Below are 20,740 nucleotides of genomic sequence, written 5' to 3' on the forward strand. Positions count from 1 at the left end.
ATCTGCTTTTCTCACTGGTAAAAGCATGAGATCACAGCATGACGGACTCCTTATGAACATGTGATCACTCCTACTATGAAGTGCTGTGCAGATAAAACTCAAGATTCTCATTTGTATTGGCTTATGAGCTGACACCAAGTATGATGTGTAGTCATATATAGTCATGTTAAAGAGGTTACAGTATGGGGTGTGCGATATGGACTGGAGCTAGACTGATAAATCATCCATGCAGATGTATCAGTTGTAGATGTCAGCTCATTGCACATATACTGCCATCATGTATACTGTATGTAGGACTATAAGTCTATAGTCTGTAGTATACATGCAGTGCACTCTTTCTGTCAAGCATATTTTCCTGACTGCGAAAAGACACGCAGCGATGGTCCTGAACTAAACATGAACCATTTATGTTGTTTCCACAGTAGTATAACAACTAGATAGATAGATAGATAGATAGATAGATAGATAGATAGATAGATAGATAGATAGATAGATAGATAGATAGATAGATAGATAGATAGATAGATAGATAGATAGATAGATAGATAGATAGATAGATAGATATCTCTGGCTAAAATATTGTTTTCATCTCAATGTATGTGAATTGTTATATTGCCAAACACCAGTGTATAGCTGGACAGTGGGTCGAAAGAAAACGAATAAACCTTTCTGTCATTGGAAGATTCCATGTTGAACAAGATTTCCGGGCAATAATGTGATGAGGACTATGGGTCATTAAGCATTCTGATGTTCATTTTCATGCCACGACTAATGTGTCTTGTGGACTTGATGCATCAAGGAGATAAATCATTAGCTTCACAAGCCAAATTACCCATGGATATTTACAAGGATGTGGAGGTTGCAAACAAACCGAAAGGTCAGAGTAGGCAGGCGGACATTGTGAATGTTTAATATTGTGCCCTTTTAGATTCTGCCAGACTTGCTTCAGATGTGATCAATCTAACTGAACTTGAACATCAGAACTTGTTTGTGAGATTCATTGCAAAGAATAGAAGTCCAATCAGTAGGGGGCAGTATATTGTGGCTCATTTTCAATCCAGTGCTATGGTTGAATTCATTTATGTGATAATATCATATTAAAGAACAACACAATGGATACCAAAAAAGTGTAATAATACTTGGCCATTTCAGAAAGTGAAAGCATATAAAACAAAATAGGAATAGACCCAAAGCTGATTTTTTTTTTTTTACACCCACCAAGAGAAGGACGAAAACCCTCCACTATGTAGTAACCCTGCAGTGGTACTGTAGGAATCTCAGCATGCAAGCCATAAAGTACCTGTCACCACAGTCACAGCTGAAGATCTACCGTGCTGCTTGGAAACTTTCCTTCGGCCCGCCCACCAGAGCAAGAGAGCAGGCACTCTCACATGAGTCGGCAAGGCTCTCTGCATGTGATGATTGCTCTGAGATGCAGCTTTTGAGGGATCATAAATTATGAACAGCTGTGTGCCCATTCTCATAATTTTTACACGATGATTATCATTTTGTGCTCCTTTCATGCTGCCAGAAGTGGGGCGCCCGTGGCTGCCATTCTCTTGGCCTTTATGCCCACACATTTCATTTACAGTCCAAATTTCCACATGATTTCATCCTTTTTTTTTTTGGCATGATGCTTTGTTGCTCTGATGCTCCGATGACCAAACTAATGTGGCAATGAAGCATAATGTCGAGCGCAAAACATCTTAGAAGTCGCCCATCATGCATTTACATTGCATCTCTCCTGCATTAATATTGGATTACTTTCTGCAGCCCCCTCTCTCGCAAATGTTGTAATGTCCTGAACATACATATTGTAACACATTAAAATACGTTTTTGTTTTTTTCCCCCACCCCCATTATTGTTATGACCCCAACTCTTGATAAAGTAACAAAATTGTATTTTTCTTAACAATTCCTCTGTGGGGCAGAGCAATTCTAATTCACTGTTGCATTAACTCAGTGCATTTAGCGAGATGAAGGATTTCTACCATGGTTACATCTGCAAGTTGCATCAGATTAAATCAAACCACCATAGCTCATAAGCTATGTAAGTACTGAACCATACATTTCCGTCACATGTTTCAAATGCAGCATGAAATAATAAGTTTCCAGAGTCTCCCGAGGCATCATCAAACTTCAAACCGTGTTAATAAAAGTAGGGAATCTATTTTTGGGTCTCCCTTACATCAGACCCTGCTTCATTTTGACCTTTATTCTAGCGATCAGTGAGTAATCTCCCAACTGCACCCTGATACAGGCCCGTGAATACTGCTGCATTGTGCTCTGAAACCAATCCAGTGAGAGCAGATTGAGTAAAGACTACAGAACATTTTAACATTCTTGGCCAGGAAGAATCAATCTGCAGCAGTCCACGGGGAAAAACGCTTAGCTCCACATTTTCAAGGTTCTCCTTGTATCTTTATTCCAGCCTATAAACTGGAATAAGATGACAAAGCAGCCGGAGCCGTGAATATGAACGACTACATGAAACCAACAAGAATCTGCTTGTCAGTCAAGATTGTGGAAAGTGGCAAATGATCATTGTTCATTGTTTCTATGTCCTAAATCAAGGAATTGTCACGACTGTATGTAGTGACATATTTTTGGTTCTTCGTGGACTGTTTAGTTTCCCTCAATGAAACGCAGCAGCAAAGGGATTGTGTGGATGCTGCTGCAGTTATGAAAGCTTTGTTCCCTCTGAGTCGCACCAGATCAGATTGATTACTCTTGGCATGCACAATTTATTTGACTTCATTGTCCTCCCACTCTGCTGTTACTGCTTGTGTCAGAGATGTGCATACTCTGCGTGTGTGTGCATGTTGTATGTGTGTTTGCACACTCTGGTAGTTACATTGTAGAATATGTCATGATACTTTTATTGACCCATGTTCTTATAGCGAATTGTCATGTATAAGTATAGAGTCTGTTGTAAGTTGTAAGTGTGAGTGTGTGAGTGAGATATACTACATAATAGACGATTTATTTATTTTCTGAAATCGTACCGCTGTATGTCTATACATTGTGTGAGTGCGTGTGTGTGTTTTGCTTGTATGCATTTTTTTTGTTCGCATGCATGTGCGTTTGAGAGTGTGGCCATGTGCGCCTGTGTGTGGATGTGTTTATTTGTGCTTGTCTCCTGTGTTTGTGCACATGTAGGGAAGTAACGTGATGGAGGACCAGGACCTCAGAGACATTGGGATCACTGACCCAGGACACAGAAAGAAGATCCTCCATGCAGCACGTGGTTTGCCTAAGGTACTTAACCTCACAACTTAACCTTGGCACGGAGGAAGGAAAGTGACTGAGTCTAAGAGAATAAAGGTCAAAATATTAGCTTATTGATTTAAAAAAAGAAAGAAAGAAAAAGATATTATACACATACCTGATTTTAACTAGTACCTGCATTTGCACTGGAAATTTTAAATAAAAATGTGTAATCTAGTAGTAGAGAATGGTGTAATCAGACTGTAAAACATCAGCATGCTAAAACATTCACAGTGACAATGCTTAAATGCTAATGTCAAATGGGTGTATAATGTTTGCTAGCATCTTGGTCTGTTAGCATATGCAGTGCCATTGATTTTGCTGATATTTGGTGGTAAATCAAAGAAATATGAGATTAAGGTTGATGGCTGTAAATTCAAAAGTCAGGAAATTAGTAAAGACCATTTTTTCCCTCTGGCCCTGATATCATTGGGAATTTCCATTTCCAGTCCATCCAGTAGCTAGCTGTTAACATATTTAGCTCAAAACCAAAAATGTCAGCTTGACACATGAGGAAAAGTCATAGGATCAATGAAGTCTTTAGGATTCATCTTCTGGGAACCATGAGCATCTGTATCAGATTTAATGGCAATATACAGCTATCTAGCTAGCGTGTTCCTAAGTAATTTATACCAACTGGAAAGCAATAATATATACATTACTATTTCAATTTCCTTTCTCAGCATACAAAAGAATACAGCCCCTGTTATCTTATGTGTTTCTCTCTGCTCTGCAGGTCAAAGCACTGGGCTGTGATGGCAGCACATCTCTTGTCTCTTGGCTGGATGGCCTCGGTCTGCATGAATATCTACCCAACTTCCTTTCAAGCGGCTACCGCACCCTGGAGTGTGTGAAGAACCTGTGGGAGCTGGAGATCGTCAATGTAAGAAATCATGACTTGCATCATTTATCCAACACATATTTTATTCTGGGCTCTTTCAGATGATGGGAGAGCATGTTACTGCTCAGTGTCTCATGTTTTGACAAAGACCCATGAATGCTAATGGACTCTAGCGCTCTTCTTGGTCCAGTTCTCACAGACTGGCCTCCATATGGATTGTGTTGGAGGTTAAGAGGCACTTGCAGTGCTGAAATGACTTATTTGGTAATGGACCCATTTGCATAAAACTATAGCGGAAACATTTTCAGAATCACTGAGTAATTAGTAGATACAGAACAGATAAAATGTAAATTAAAGAGCAATGCTTTGAAAGATGACTGGGAAGTATGTAATTTGGTTTAATCTTTATGGAAATAATCTAACATTTTATGATAATTTGTAATCATAAAGGAGGACTAAATTTGTTTTCGGTTAAAAGCTGTGGCAGTTATAGAAAACTGCATGCGTCATTTGGGTTCTACCTGTCGGTGTTTGTGCGTCATCATCATCAACCTTTATTTAACCAGGCTAAATTGCTAAGAAAACATCATTTTTGTGAGCAACGGCCTGGTCTGTGTGTGTGTGTGTGTGTGAGTGTGTGTGTGTGTAGGCTGATGCAGGGTAGATAAATCTGCTGGGCAACAGGACAGAAAAGGGGAAAATTATCCTGTACTACTTTTTTTCTTCTCCTGACTTTTCTCTAGTTTTTAATCTCTTGTGGAATACTGGATTGATTAATTTTTCTTGCCTCTAAGAAGGATTCATAACAACCAACTGTTTGTAGGAGTCTTCAACTCAGATGGTTGGAGCCACTGAGCTACAGGAACTTTACAGACATCCTTATATTATATGCTATATTTTACACTGGGTTTATTTGGACTGAATGTGTTGTATTAAAGGTACACTTCTTAACACTCCAGCAAAGCTACAGTTTCTCTTGAATGTTACAGTTTCAGTGACAGCCAGGTGTCATGTGGACAGTAGCTTTGTTCAGGTGACGACAGGGAGCCTGACTGATGATCTAATACATACGGCTGATAAGAAATCGTAGTGGATGAGCAAGGATTACATTTTTCCCGTCCTCCACCTACATTCCCGTGTGTTTCCCGTTGTGATCAACACAAAGACAGCAGCGGAAAAATGGCAGAAAACAGCAACAGCTGCAGTATCATCAGCAGCTGCAGGAGAGCAGCAGCCAAACATACTGTATATGCAGTGTTTGAGGGATGGTGGCCAGCAGACTGCGATGCGGTACAGAAAGATGGGTGTGAGCGCAGGGCACATTACTTTCAGTGTGCAGAGTAGCAGAACTGCCTCTGAGCATCTTGGCAGAACTTACTTTGCCCATTACATTTCCTACATCCTCTTGAGCAAATAGCATCAAGCATCAAGATGATTTACGAGCTGTGATACATTCCCATACAATCCCAAGGCTTTTTTATCACTGTTTAAATTATCTTATTTCACACGCTTTGCGCATGGTAGTCTCACTGGGAATTCTTTACATGAGAAAAATAAAAACAGCCTCAAAAATCCAGAGCACAAAACAGTTCTCCTCTGACTCCCGCAGAATACATAATTGAAGCCTTCAGACAAAGACCCATATGAGCCTGTTCTGGAATAATTTGTACCAGCAACATAATTGCAAATGTAACATTAATCACTCGACATCCATCTTTACTGGATGAGCATGAATGTTAATAGCCAATTAGGCAGTTTTGAGATAATGAGTTTTGACTACATAACCTATGTTTTCATCCTCAGAGGATTTAAGCAACACCGGTTGAAATGGCAATATAAAAGGTTAAAAAGACAGGTGTAGCTGGACCAATGTGTGGCAGGTAACATAAATTGTCGTAAATTAAAAACACATTTAAATAATGACAAATTATTATCATTTGCTCAATTGGCTATAACCTGTTGTCATCCTATAAGTCACCAAGTTCTGTGTCATTTAAGCACGGTGTCTAAAAATGGATTGTGAATTATAGAGTGTCCCTGGATGAAGACAGTGCTGTACTTTAAGCTTACGGCAAAACAGATTGAGGCTGAATTATTGACGAGAGTCATTTCTGTTTGCCTGTGGATGCCTGCCAGTGAGGGGTGCATGCCACCAACTCTGTGTCAGTGTATTTTGGGTATATCTCTATTAGCTCAGTCTAGAAAAATTCTTGTGCATGGGATATTGATGCCACAGTGCACTGGGAAGTCTGCTTCATATTGTGCCCTGATGCTGTCCTCTCTAGGTTATAAAGATTGGTCCCCTGGGCCACAGAAAGAGGATCATTGCCTCTCTAGCAGAGAGACCCTATGAAGAGGCTCCAACTAAGTCCCGTCGTCTGTCCCCAATTATGGTAAGACTGATGATGTACAAACCACTACAGTTTTATTTCTTTTTTATTTAAATGTATCTACATTTATTGGAGTTTTCACTGTTTGCTGTTCAGGCCGTGTTTTCTTATTAAGAGGCCTTTATTGTTTGATGTAGGCAGTGTTGTAACTAACTTAACGTAAAATGTCCCATAATGTGATTTTAGAAAACCCCTTGTACTGTTATTCTAGACCTGGTGGTATATAAGATTTTAGTATGACATTAAATACCTACATTTATATTGTTTCAATTGTGTGTTTAATTGTGTAATTGTAATCTATATAGAAATGCAACAATTAGTTAATCTAGATGAATTACCAGCCAGTTTATCTACTTAGTCAGCAACTAGTTTTCTAATGGAATTAATATTTTAGTCTTGTTTATGTGAAGATGGCTGCAGCTTCTCAGATGTGAAAATTTGATGATTTGTTTTTTTGTTTTACACAAAAGTAAATCTCTGGGGGGGGACACCAAACAGATTATGGGGGCTTTCACACCTACCTCGTTTGGTCCGGACTTTCGGACTTTCCAGATAGTTCGGATCAAATTGACAGGTGTGAAAGCTCCCCCGGACCACGGTCCGGACTAAAGACCGAGTCTTTGGTCCAGCCTCAGGAGGTGGTCTCGGTCCGGACTATCCTGGACCAAGGTCCGCTGCTGCGTAGTGTGAAAGCATTTTTTTGGAAGGTTCGAACTATCAGACCAAATACAGGAAGTCACGTCGTGCCGAAAAAAGTAAATAAACAGAAAAAAAGGAAAGAGGAGCCGCGGCAACCGGCGGCAACACTTGGGGAGAGGAGGAGATCATATTATATCCAGATTTGGTCAGAGGGATGGGTGTGTCAGTGTAGGCTACACTTGTAAACGTTTACACGGAATTAAACAGTAGAGTGTTTAATATAAATCCCCAAACGATACATGCATTTTTTTATATAGCCTATTTTTTTATACATTGACCCGAATATATTTTTTCCGCCGAAAAAAATATGAAAAAGACGGATATTTATCAGCGGGGGACACCAAACAACGTCTGCCCCAGCAAGTCAGAGCTTTTATTTCTCTCACACTCACACACACAAGTGACCTGGAGAGATGCAGCCGCATCTGACAGGAGGATCGCGTGTGCGCATAGCGTGTGTGTGTGTTCCCCTCCACTACACAAAACAGCTGATCGCTGCCACTCTGATCAATGAGAGCATTTCGCCGCGGCACAACCCTCTTTTTTTCTCTCCTTTCATCAGCTCTAAACTCACTCTTCTGCACCGCGATTACAAACCACAGCGTGCTTTCCAGCTGTAGGCTATATTTTTATTTTTTTACACATATTTTTATTTTATTTTTTTCAGAGCACTTTCTATGCTCTAACGTCAGACGCACGCTCATCCGTCATGACGTGGGTAGATCCTTAAGTCCGCTGTCATAATAGCAGTGTGAAAGCGAACTTTACTGGACTATATGGGAACAATGTAACAAAAAAAAAAAATTAAGTCCGGACCTTGGTCCGGACTATTAGGTGTGAAAGCGCCCTATGACAACTGTCATCAACCAAACAATTAATTGAGAAATTAATCAGCAAATAACTATGATCAGTCGTGAAAATTAGTAGAACTTGTTGATGCAAATCCATTCATTTTTTGTTGCTAATAAAAGTCTAGGTTGTGTTACATGATTAATTAAGTAATTACTAATTAGTAATTATTAAAAATCCTGCTGAATCATGTATATTGGACAACACCTATTTAGTACCTACCCTACTAAGAATGCACAAAAATAAAGTGCAAGAGGTGTGATTTTATCTAAAGCAATATGCATTGTGAATCAGACTGCAACAATGTTAATACTACTGTTTCACCTAAACTGCAGGAACAAACTGTTGGTGCTAATTCAGCTAATAGCTTGGATATGTTCAATATGCATAATTAGATTGAAGGGTAATTCTGGATATGCCATCTTTTATAACCCGGTGTGCTCAGTGTGAGTGATAGCTTTGTAAGATACAAGATGTTTTTAATTTTAAAATGCTTTCAATATGTCAAATAAAGATGTTAAAGTGCTCAATATTTCAATGGAGATGGAAGATAACACCCTGTTACTTTTCTGAAAAACAATTTTCTGAACAACAGTTAAAACAGAGCTGACGGTGGAAGTTAAACAGCGTCACATTGCAAGCTGTATTTCTATGCCAACATCATTTTGTGAGAAAATGGATCCTTTTCTTTCTGCAGCGGATTTCTAATTTTGGAATGAAATTCTTCAATATCATTATGTTCACAACAGTTAAATACTCAGGGCTGATTTCCCAGGCAGATTAAAGTGGACTAAAAAGAACGGAGAATCTCCATGGAAGAGGCTCTTTTGTCGAGGATTAGGCTTGGATGTAGATCAGGCAAACCAGCCCATGTAGACAGTTCTGTCAAACCATTAATCTGTGCTGTGTTTGTGCTCTTTTGTGTGACTGTGTGTCTGTGTGTTTTTTGACAGTTTCATGACCTCCTGTCCCAGACCACGTCTCCCCTTAGTCAGATGGACCCCTACACCAGTCGCTCCATGGACATGCTCCTGCCCCTGACTGAGTCAGACCGGAGGCGGAGAGGAGGCGACCAAGACTGTAGTGTTTCTCTGAGGTCTTACAGTGAGAGGCCACGCTCTGTAGTGAGTTCCTCACTTCACTTTCTTCCACTTTAGGAAAACTGATTCACTTTCAGAGAGCAACTCAATACACAAGAAGGCGCTGTAAAGTTAAATGTGTTAGGGAGGCCCATCACATGTTGTTGAGGTTTCTCGCACACGGACTCGTTCCCAAGGGGGCAGTTATCGGTCTGAGAAGTGAAGCTCACTTCCGCGTTCAAAAAACTGCAATCCCCTCGGCTTCCTCTGGGGGCTGGTGTCAGAAAGCAGCATTTCTCCATAGACCCCCATGTTAAAATCGCAGACTTTACATCCTCATTAAACGTGATCAAAGCCTGGTGTCATCACGTTTTTTGGTCTCAACCCGCACACAATCTGAGGGGGGTGAATTTTTTTTTAACTCTACCGTTTTACTATTATTAGGTTTAAAATTCTTGCATAAATTAGGGCGTGGAAACGTTGAGTGACAGGTCCGGAGCAGGTTTGGCAGTTGCTTTGAGGCCAGTGGGCGGGCTCTCGGCCAGTTGACCCATTGAGTTACCGCCTCTCCTCCAAATATGGAAAGTACACGCCCACCAAAATCCATCATGGCGCTGTTCAGGTCGCCATATTTGAGTCACAAAAACGACTCCCCAAAACCAATGGGTGACGTCACAGATGCTACGTCCAAGTTTTTTACAGTTTATGCTCGTTCCTGATGCACAACAAAATCACAGGTTGACCTTAATCTTACAGTAATGGACCAAGCCCAGAACCACAAGAACATTACACCAAGGAATAATGCAAAGGAGTGATTAATGGTATAGCTTCATACAGTGACACACAGTGTGTGCGTGTGTACTGTCTTCTATCACAACCTACCCCTGACTTTCTTCAGTTCTCCTTCAAGGGAATGACCTAAGAGTAACTTGGTGATCAAATTTTACCATTTGCTAAAGGTCAAACTACGACACACACACACACACACACACAACCAGTCAAGCTGACACGCCAGCTGTCTGACTCACTGAGTCAAAAGAGAAAACACAGATGAGCATGTATAAAGGAAAATATTGTACAACGGCACCAGCCAGGGTCCATGATATGTAAAATCAATATTTATTTTTTCACTAAATGCTTGGTAGACTTTTGTCATCAATATATTTTACTCTGACAAGTGATTTATGCACAGCCTACATTGACCTATCGGCCCAACTCAGCACATGAATATTTATGAGTATACACAGCAGATCACAAAGGGCTTGTATTAAAGATTAAAGTGCTGACGAGGCAGACTTCAGACGCCTCTGCACTGATGTACAGCAGTCAGAAGTCTTTCACCTTACTAGCTTGACTGAGACACAGATTTGTATTTGGGGTCAGTGAGGTTACATGTGTGATCAGTGGAATCAGCTTTCACCTCTATCATAATATAAATTATACTACATAATCACTCTTTATTGACTGAGATGTGTATTTGTGATAAAGAAGTGACGCTGACCTGAATAAAGCAGAGGTCTCCCACTGTCTTATAGAAGAAATTCATTTGTTTCATGTCACAGTTGTTCGTCATGTTGTCTCTTTTCACTGCGCTCAGCAACCAATGATTTCACGTCTCTGCAGGACAGACAGAGTGAGCGACACAAAGACTCGCGTTTAAACCTCCGGCCGCCGAGCCACTCTGCTACCTACGCCACAGTGTCCGCCTGGCATCACCAGCCTGAGAAACTCATCCTGGACTCCTGCGGATACGAGGCAACTGTATGTCTTGCTTTACTTTCTTTTAAATTGCACTATTTACATTGTGGTATCCACTGTTTCCCCTAAAGTGGGCTAACTGGCATTTCATTGTTTTTATAAATTGACCCAACCTTGGTGTGTTTTGACTTTCCCTTCTAGTACCTAGGATCAATGATAATCAGGGATCTACGAGGGATTGAATCCACACAAGATGCCTGCGCTAAAATTAGGGTAAACGTTACTGAAAATAGTTTTTTCTTCTTGTTTCATTTGGACTGACCTTTTGAAGAACAACTGGAAAGTGTAAATGAATTAAAGCAAATAAATAAAAGTAAATGTCAGACATGAAAACCATGATACGGAAGGGAGACCTGTCTGTAGAAGCAGCTGATTTTTATTTTTTTATTACAATCACCTTTGGAGTGCATGAACCAATGTATTCTGTTGCACTACACTTTCCCCTCACTTTATTTAACGTGTGTGTTTCAGAAATCAAAGGATTCAAGAAAAGGTCCAGTAGTCATACTGTCCATTACCTACAGAGGGGTCAAGTTCATTGATGCAGCCACGAAGGTAATGTGAATGTTTATTGATTGCCCAAACCAAACATTCAAGTTCACTCACTCAGCCTCCATTAGCGGTTGATTTCCAGTTAGCACTCACTCCCTTCCTTCCTTCCTGCAGACCATAGTTGCAGAGCATGAGATCAGAAACATCTCGTGCGCTGCCCAAGACCCAGATGACCTCTGCACTTTCGCTTACATTACCAAGGATCTGAAGAGTGGCCACCACTTCTGTCATGTCTTCAGCACGGTGGAAGTGGTGAGTACATTTCTACACTGTAAAAAAAAAAAAAAAAAGCAAAAATGTGGTCAAAACACACATAGTGTCTTGTGTCTTTTGCTTCATGTAATATAAATTTGATCTACTGTTACCGTCAATAATGGAAAAACTAAGTGTCCTTTGAATCCTGCTGTTAAAAATGCACTCATAGATGGACATATTTTTCTTGATTAGCTCTTCAAATGGTCTAATTGAAGTGCCCCTCCTACTGCGCGTGGCATTACCATGTCCAGCCATTGGTTATGTTCTAATGCTCAGCCTCTGTGAAGGTTGATGACGATCTTTCATCTCTGACACATATGGAGCCAGCTGTAACAGTCAAGATCAGATTTCACGAAGCCAAACATTAATTCTGAGCCTCAGTTTTTATATTTGACACAGTCATTTCATGGGCAGTATGTTGTGCAAAAATAGCTTCCGCTTTTCTCTGAAAATGTGTTTGATATTCAACCAAGAGTCAGGGGATAATTACACTAAGTAATTATCCTGACAATGTGAAGAGCAAAGCTTTAGTGCGGAGTACAGTGTCAAAACAAACATTCACAAGCCAAAAAGATGTGATATCTCCTAATGTTGAAGTATAATATATTGAAAAAGAGTTTAAAGTCACTGGAATATTAAAAATACAGTAGATTGTAATTGTATGAGTTGAAATTGTTCTCTGCCTCTAAAAGAAAGTGAGTCACCTTTGTGAAAACAGATCTCACCTGAAGATTCATTTAGGAGTCCAGGCCGTTTGTTTTGGACTCAAAGGGCCCATATATTGTGTTTCTAAAGGTTAATGTGAACCCACTTCAAATTTATTGAAAAGCTGCTGTTAAAAAGCTTTTGAACCACTATGACTTTGACTTTATATCTTGATTTACAGATATTAAAGCAGTCGTTTTCATCCCCACAGACGCAGACTTACGAGATCATCCTAACACTGGGACAGGCATTTGAGGTGGCCTATCAGATGGCGATGCAGTCCAGGGCGAGACAATATGTACCCCCTTCATCTCTGCCCTCAGAGGTCATAGAGACCAAAACCAGCCGCCCTGTATCTCAGTCGTGGAGCAGCATGCGGAGATCAGCAGTGAGTACCACCCTACGAAAAAAAAGAAAGAAAAGAAAAGTGCATATCTGTGAGTGTGTTGAATTTGCTGTAGTTTTTAAAAGGACAGAGGGAGAACAGAAACATGACATTGTGCAATCATAATACAGAAAGGGTACACAGACCTCATGACCGACTTTTCCCTGCTGCTCAATGCCCAATGGGCCACCTACGAAGGAAGATTTGCTGCGTGTGTGGTAGAAAGTGATGAGTCATTACTTTGCTACCAATTTCATCTCACCCAAACCCCGACTGTGTGAGTCACAGCGATCAAAAGGCATTTTCTTGTTGTGCATATGGGAAACATGATGAATGAATAGTTTTATTTGTTGCCTCCAGGCGGGTGTATGATTTCCTCTGGGACTTTTCTCGGGGCTGTGCCCTGCCGGTTGGACCCATCCGCTGCTTCCTCACCGCTGAATGAGTGTGTTGCGTAAATGTTCACGTGTACCCCGAGCTACGCATTTGATGCATTGACCTCTCAGGCTGCATATAATGAGCATTCAGTGATCACTGCCACCTGAGAGAGCTGCACAGCCGAGAGCACGCACACCACTGGGCCACATGCGTATGCAGAGTCACAAATCACTTTGTTTTACTACCTGCCTGTAAGGATAATATATGGAGTAATCACAGAGCTGCATAATGAATGTGGCCGGTTGTTAAAGTTTTAGACGAGAAGGCAGGGAGGGACTCCGATCTGCTGCAATTTGTTTAGATGCTTTTTTCTCGCTTTGTTAATGCTTGTGAATCTGCTCTGCTGAAACAGGAACTGTTGATACAGCTTTTCTAAATCTTCCGTAAAGGAGCAGCTGAATCTTCGCTAAGCCCCACCCCCTCACCTAAAGCTACTGCACCTGTCAAACTGCAGTCTCGTTATTTTCTCAGCGATCGCAGTTCACAGTCGTCACGACGGCAGATTTCCTACATTCTCCAAGGGTCTTTGATTTGAGGCAGAAGAAGTCAGACACAGGATTTAGGGGGCTGATGAAATGACGACTGCTAGTAAATCTTATCAGCTGCGGCTCCCTCGCCATCCAGCCCCATGGGCTTGCTGAAAGTGCTAGGTCACTGCTTTAAAACAAAAAATTCAGTTGAATCTGTTGAAAAGTGTCAGTGTGTTTGGTGGCTACATGCATCTTATTGTGCTAAGAGACTGGGCATAAAGCAAAAAAAGTCAGCATGGAAATTAAGAAGCAGTATTGTTCTTGTAATGCAGTGAAAAACTATGTAGATATTCTGTAGTATTTTAAGTAGGATAAATATTTTATTCTGTTCTGACTAACCCAATGGTAACAGCTGGGTTTGCTGGAGCATCCTCCATTAGTCCAATAAACAGCAGGAAATAGCCACTAATATTAGTCTAAAATGAGCTTCCACTCGCTGGTGTAATGTTGCACAATGGAGATGCTAGTTGTGAACAGGGCTTTTTAAAGGTGTAAACCGTAACCTTATGAAGCAGCCACCTAAGACTGTGCTCCATTGGCGTAACGCTGGGTTACTAATCCTGTGGGTTGGAAATGTAGATACACTGTTTAATCCAGTCCTCACACATTTGCTCTTGTGTTTTTGATGTTTGAAAGGCTGGGGGGAAAAAAAACATGCACATCTCTTCAACATGTGGAAAACCCAAAGCTCGACAGGCCTGCCGTGCCTAGTTACAGTTGCTAAGCTATAATTGGACGGTCACTGTTAAGGGGTGGGGTTTATCAAAGCTTAATTACAAGAACACGTGAAGTAGAATGATTTTTCTTCTGTTTTATTTCCCCTCTGCAACTCTGAACAGGTGACAAAATGCTCTGGACTGTTTCGTTGTCCATGCGGTGCATTTAAATGCTCTGTCCTGATTTTCTCTCGTTTTCTTTAACATGTCTTTGTTCTTGTCTTCTTGGTCCTCCTGCTTCCCAGGGTGCCCCTCTGCTCGAATGCCGCTGCTGTCACTGTCACACGTGTACTACCCACCGTCCTTCCTTCCTCCCGTTGCACTCTGTTAGCCCTGGAGTCCAGGTCCTTCTCTTTCCTTTCCTCTATTCAACCCTTTATCATCACACATCTGCTTACACACCACTCCCTCCCCTCTTTCTTTTTCTTGTCGTCCAGGTGCTGCAGTGCACTTTGTCTCCTTGTTTCGTGGGTCGTAGTATTTCCACCATGAACGTTCTCCTCATCCCTTTACTTTCCCATCTTTCATCTTCATCTGACATCTAGAATTTTTTTTAAAGATGCAGCTAGTTCAGGTTCCGTGGTTAAACACACTCAGGAAAGAGAGGGTTTTTCGTGATGCGATTTACCTTCTTACACGAGGACTGTTGGCTTAAGTGAGCGTTTACTCCATAGCGGTCATAACCAAGATGGTTGAAGTGGTCTTTGTTGGATGGTTTAGGCTTCTTTTCTCTTCTGTTGTCTACTCTATCTTTTTTAAGACATGTTGAAATGAAGGTGTCATCCACAAGCAGGGAATATAAATTTTTCAGATGCCTACTCTGAGATCTTTTTTTTTTTTTAGGTATTTCTACTTAAATAAATAAATGAGCGTGATGTATGTAGAATGGTGTGCATTGACTGCTCATGTTATGAGACTAGCCACTGGTGTAGAGCACGTGTTGCTTTTGAGCTACTAATCAGTGTATTTTTAAACTCCCAGAGGGTCGTAGCTTTGGTTTTACTGCTGCGGCTTACCACAGGCTGAGTGTGTTTTTTCTCTGTCAGACATCATCCATGTTGTGGATTGAGCCCTGAGTGTCTGTGATTATAACATGATCACTGGACTGTACCTCTAATCCACATGCACGTGTGTGAGCTGAGGACTTGTCAGTGTGGCGCAAAATTGGCCTCCCACTGCCGCCCGTCTCACGCCCTCCTCTCGTCCCTCCTCCCTCCCTCCCCCCGGCAGATCGACCCCCTGGAGATGGACGCAGACATGCACTCCCTGGGCAGCACCTCCTGGCTCTTGGACCAGCGGGACTCCAACCGGCGCCCCGTCAGCACCAAGTACGAGACCACCATATTCTGAGGCCGGATCCCCACAGCCGCCCCCCCTCTGCACCCCCCGCCCTCGTACTTTCCTCTCCCTCTGCATCCGGTTCTCCATTTATCTCTCACACACTCTCCCACACACATGCACACACATTTTCACACACACACTTTCACACATACACATACACATACACACACACACATATATACATGCGAGCCCCGTGCCTTCTCACTGTGATGGTATAGCACCCCTCAGGGCTGCCTACTCCTGCACCCCTCCTCTGCCCCCACCCCAGCGACCCATACCAACCTCCTGCCCGCCATGACAAACACTCCTGCAGCTCTCCCGTGCCTCCCCAACACCCCTGGCAGCCTCCCTCGCCCGTTGCTGCTGCAGCCAATGGTGGAGCCCTGGAACGGATGATCCTGGACTGATCTCATTTTACAGTGGCCCTGCTCTCTCAACCAAACTGCCTCTTCCTCCTCATCCTCCTCTTCCTGACAACTTGCATCTGCCTCCAAATCCCCGATAGCTCCCAGAGGTTTCATCTTTATTATTCTTCTTCTTTCAGGCCATTTAAAAAAAAGAGAGAGAGAGAGAGAGAGAGATTCTCAACAGGCAAAACAAGCATGATCATTTTTATTTTGCTCTGTATCTTGACTCCTCATTGGCTTTTATAATAGTTTATAATAAATGAATAAATTGCAAGGTATGATGTCTTACCAAAGGGGCTGACGAGTAAAACTGTTGAAGGAGTAGTTTGACATTTTGGGAAATACACTTTTTTGCTTTGTTGCAAAGACTTAATGAGAAGATCAATACTACTGTCAAGCCTGTATAGCAAATATAAAGCTACAGCCAACAGCTCAGCATACAGACTGGAAAAAGGGGAAAACACAACAATATCCACTTCCCAGCACCTCTTAAAGCTTATTAACATGCTAACAGCTCCTGTTTGTTCAGTCAAAAAAAAAAAAAAAAAAAGTGTAAAAATAAAAATCTTCTGCTTTACAGGCAGCTATGTGCCAGACTATTTCCTGGTCCTTGGTGTCCCGTATACATACCAGAGGCTGCACCTTTATTATTCCACCTGTTTGGAGCCATTTGTTCAAAACTCACAAAGTCGGGACCTCGTCACCTCCTGTAGCACAGCATTTTGTTGCTTAGATACAGGCTAACTATTGAGCTTTGTTGGTGGCGGGTTGTAAGTATGGGGCAATGCTAGCTATTCCCACCTGTTTCCAGTATTTGTATTGGCTAATCCAGCTGCTAGTGGTGGTTTAACGACTGCAGTTGCAGTCTCATCATCTAACTCTTAGCAAAAAAGCAAACAAGAGTTTCCCCCAGAAGTAAACGTAATCTTCAACAGGCCCCTTTGATATCTCACAGATTGAAGATTAAGACTCCAAATCTGTAAAATTAAAGTATGAAACTTTTTTTTTCTTTTTTGTATCACTTTTTCTTTTTAATTCACTGTCTTATTTGACTGTTTGGTTGTTTTGCCTCAAGACAGTTATTTTTTGTTTCTTTCTCCATCTGTAGCCTGTCCTGTCTTACCAGGCATCTACCACTGTGAGGCACTATGAGGAGGCTGCTTTGCTAGCATGGGATGCAAGATGGACAATTAATCAATGAAAGACAAAAACAGCAACATGCAGCAAACAACCTGTTTTTTTCTACGCATTTGTACAATAGTCATAATATCAACACGATGGATGGTTCATGAATCTATCACTGATGTCTGAACTCTTAACGGACCAAGAACTACTGAACCCTCGTAACAAAAAAAAAAAAAAAACACACACGGGAGGACAAGTTTCCTACACTTTACCGAGGACAACAGCCTTACTCTATTTCGGGTTATCTATAATCAACTAAAGCCCCTCCCCCTCCCGCTTTCCCCCTCGACCTCCCTGAACACCACCACCCAACAACTGCACGCCTTCCCCTGCTTCTAAAAGACTTAGAAAAGAAAGAAAAAAAAGTCAACACTTCTAATTTCCTGGTGTATTGAATTGACTGTGACTGGCTGGGACGACGTTGCTCTTTTGATGGTACAGTTTTGTCCAGATGAGAGTCTTTGCTCTGGCCTTGTACTGCCCTGTGCCTCTCAGCATTCATGGTAGCACTGAGAGACTGAAAATCACAGCATCTTCTTCTTGTCAATTTAAAAAAAATACAAAAACAAAAGATAAAAAAACACTGTGTTAAAAGATGGCACTATCCCTTTTAATACCTACTCTTTTCTTTTTCTTATGGTGCATATAGGACATTAGTGCATTTTGTGATACTTTTTGATAGACGGGGGCTGGCTGAAATACTTTGGGACAGGACGATTAAGAAGGGATTACTACGGGATCCCGACATTAATACAACCAGAGGCAAAAAATAAAAAGAACACTAACAAAAAGAGAAAAGAAAGGAAGCATATGGAGCGTACTGACTCTGATTCCAGGTTTCACCATTTTGGTAATTTAAACAAAAACATCTTCAATATGATCTCATATAACTGGAGTATATTAACGAGCCCTGAGCACAATTTGGCGCACGTTTCCCAACATAGCATCTTATTATCATGATTACATGGGTAGGTATCCATGCTGTTTCACACCAATTTAGAATTAGGTACAGTACACGCAAAGTATGTCACTTGAAAATAAATGGCAGTGAAAAGATTTAATTCCACTACATTGAAAGAGGCCAAGTCTAAATGTTGCTCTGGTGTGATGTTAATGCGAATGGATTTGTTATGCTGAGAACGTGACACAATTTTTATTTATTTATTTATTTTATTTTTCTTTAAAACAAAAACAAAAAAAAACAAGATTTTTTTTTTGCTCCTTCCTGCACTGTGACTCAGAAATGCTCTTTGTGGAGTCGACACATATCTGTGGGTTCTCCCCTGTGTGCACTACCTGCTGTGCGTGCTGTATGCCTTGTTTCTGTCTGTCCTCATGGGAGTTTGGACTGTTACTGTTACATCACTGGCCACTGTCCTCGTTTATGTGTGTGTGCTGCCGCTGCTGCTGCTGCTGCTGCAGGAGACGTGAGGTTTTGAGCTCCTTCTCCAGAAGACGGTGTGTCTGGAGACTGACTGTTAAAGATGTAACCGGTCTGTGTGCGGTACCGTGGCTGTGTTCATTGCCACTCTGTTCTGACTGTTAACTGTTAGCTTCCACTGACGATGCATGTTGGCAGTGTTTTTTGTGTTCTGTACCCTTTGATGCACTTGGCCTGAGCAGTCGTTTGTATGTACCGTAGCAGTGTCTCGTCTCCTCTCGCTCATCTGCCATCTGCTTTTTTATGTTCCCTCTTCTCTGTTACACACCAAATACAGCGATTTCATCTCCATCCCTCCTCCATGTTTCCATTGTCGTCACTCCTCCCAACATTTTTGTCACGTATGTTCTTCCATTTTGTGTGTCACCAAGACAACCTGCTCTAGTAATGGATGCATAATATAAAAGCATTACACTTTAATGAGCAGCAGCTATTTAAAGCAAGTTTTGGTGGCATGTTATGGCTGTGCATGTACCAGTCTTTTTAACATTGGTGTTTTCCTTGTGTAGCTCACCCCAGCGTTCAAGTTTCCGGATACCAAGCTGTGAGTTGAAGGGGAGCAGCCGATGCGATGAGTGTGTTTGCGTGTGTTGAGTTAGTGGGCAGAGCAGTGGAAAAGAGATAGAGAGGGAGAAAATGAGAGGTAAGCCTACGCAACGTGCAGGGCCAACCAGTGCTACTCTGACATTTAGATCTCACTCTGTATATCCCCCTGCTCCTCCACTGCCCCCGAAATCGAATCCCAACACACTGACGAAAGGTAACCTGTTGCCCCACACCACTGGCCACACAGGACCGGGGGTTTCACTCCTGTCTTGAGAAAGGTCAGGTCTAATTCCTGGCCTCCATGTGACTTTCTGATCTTGTCATGTAGGTACTGTAATGTTTAGAGCACTGTAGAACATTAATGATATAGACCATTAATGAGCATTTCTATTGATTCAGGTCTATTGGAGATAAGTAACTGTGGGGATTATTAAAGGGTAAAGAGAAATGTAACAAAATGTAGAGAGAAAAAAAAACTGTACCAGCATACAATGCTTTGCCCATGTTTGTGGACAGAGTATGGTTTGTCAATGAAAATGTGATACTGTTTAAAATTTCAAAGCAATATTATATTAATGAAATTAAATAATACAATGACAAAAGAATCCTTCTCAAGTCTGTTGTCAGCATTGATTTTCTTTTTATGGTTGAGTAAAAAAAGATTAAAAAAAACATTACACCAGCTGTGTAAACTTTAAAGTGACAATTAAAACAACACAGTAATTATTGTACAATTACGCCATCAGTGTTTCCCCTACAGTAGAGATCGGTGGGTGGTGCAACTTGTAATTCAAACAATCAGTCTCAGTTTGAGCCTCTTCTGTCATATGTTGCAATTATATCAGGCCTTCAGGTGCCTGGTGATCTTTAATGTTATTGTCATTATCCTCACAGACTCACGATCATGATAAAAGTTGGATTTACCCCAAATTATGACACTAATGAAACCAAACCATGGCTTCATTTGTACATGAACTTCAAGTACATAATTTAATTGAAACTGTATTTCTGGAATTATTTTTGTTTCTACAAAGTTTGTTAGGATCAAATATGGTTACCGACCATTAATGTAACACTGATCAATGGTCAATAGAACACCTGTGAAGCAGAGAAAGTCCCGCAGCTCAGTTCAGTAGCCTATCAGTTATGTTACTGTGTTTTTGTATGCTCCACTCAATGTAGAACTAGGATTAGTAACTGAGGTGAGAAATATGGGAAACAGGTTAAGATTTTTCTTTCATGGTTTAAACTTTACGCAAATAAATACAAGATCCCTTGTGCTAACTGTCCTACAAAACCCAATTCTAAAACCATTTCCAAGTGTTTTTTTATTTTGGCTTCTATTCCTGGTATCCC

At 41.3% G+C, this 20,740-nt stretch overlaps 2 protein-coding genes across 4 annotated transcripts in view; one reads left to right on the forward strand and one right to left on the reverse strand.

Annotated features, from left to right (window-relative positions):
- Nucleotides 1-20,278, forward strand: part of anks1ab (ankyrin repeat and sterile alpha motif domain containing 1Ab) — a 44,118-nt gene extending 23,840 nt beyond the window's left edge. The window contains exons 4-14 of one of the 3 annotated variants that reach the window (XR_014595384.1): nucleotides 3,160-3,258; nucleotides 4,004-4,150; nucleotides 6,394-6,501; nucleotides 9,000-9,170; nucleotides 10,749-10,886; nucleotides 11,025-11,096; nucleotides 11,355-11,438; nucleotides 11,550-11,687; nucleotides 12,607-12,783; nucleotides 15,695-16,319; nucleotides 17,321-20,278. Coding sequence is in view for 2 of the 3 variants with exons in the window: in XM_083971594.1 (XP_083827720.1) it covers nucleotides 3,160-3,258; nucleotides 4,004-4,150; nucleotides 6,394-6,501; nucleotides 9,000-9,170; nucleotides 10,749-10,886; nucleotides 11,025-11,096; nucleotides 11,355-11,438; nucleotides 11,550-11,687; nucleotides 12,607-12,783; nucleotides 15,695-15,814 (1,254 nt within the window). In the remaining variant the exon portion in view is untranslated. Of the gene's footprint in view, nucleotides 1-3,159; nucleotides 3,259-4,003; nucleotides 4,151-6,393; nucleotides 6,502-8,999; nucleotides 9,171-10,748; nucleotides 10,887-11,024; nucleotides 11,097-11,354; nucleotides 11,439-11,549; nucleotides 11,688-12,606; nucleotides 12,784-15,694; nucleotides 16,766-17,320 lie in introns of those variants that run through there. The other 2 variants (XM_083971595.1, XM_083971594.1) reach the window with 2 other exon arrangements.
- Nucleotides 1-20,740, reverse strand: part of phc2b (polyhomeotic homolog 2b) — a 233,622-nt gene that overhangs the window by 163,114 nt on the left and 49,768 nt on the right. The window lies entirely within an intron of this gene.

This window comes from Trachurus trachurus (assembly GCF_905171665.1).
Source record: "Trachurus trachurus genome assembly, chromosome: 5".
In the NCBI taxonomy this organism is placed as follows: domain Eukaryota; kingdom Metazoa; phylum Chordata; class Actinopteri; order Carangiformes; family Carangidae; genus Trachurus; species Trachurus trachurus.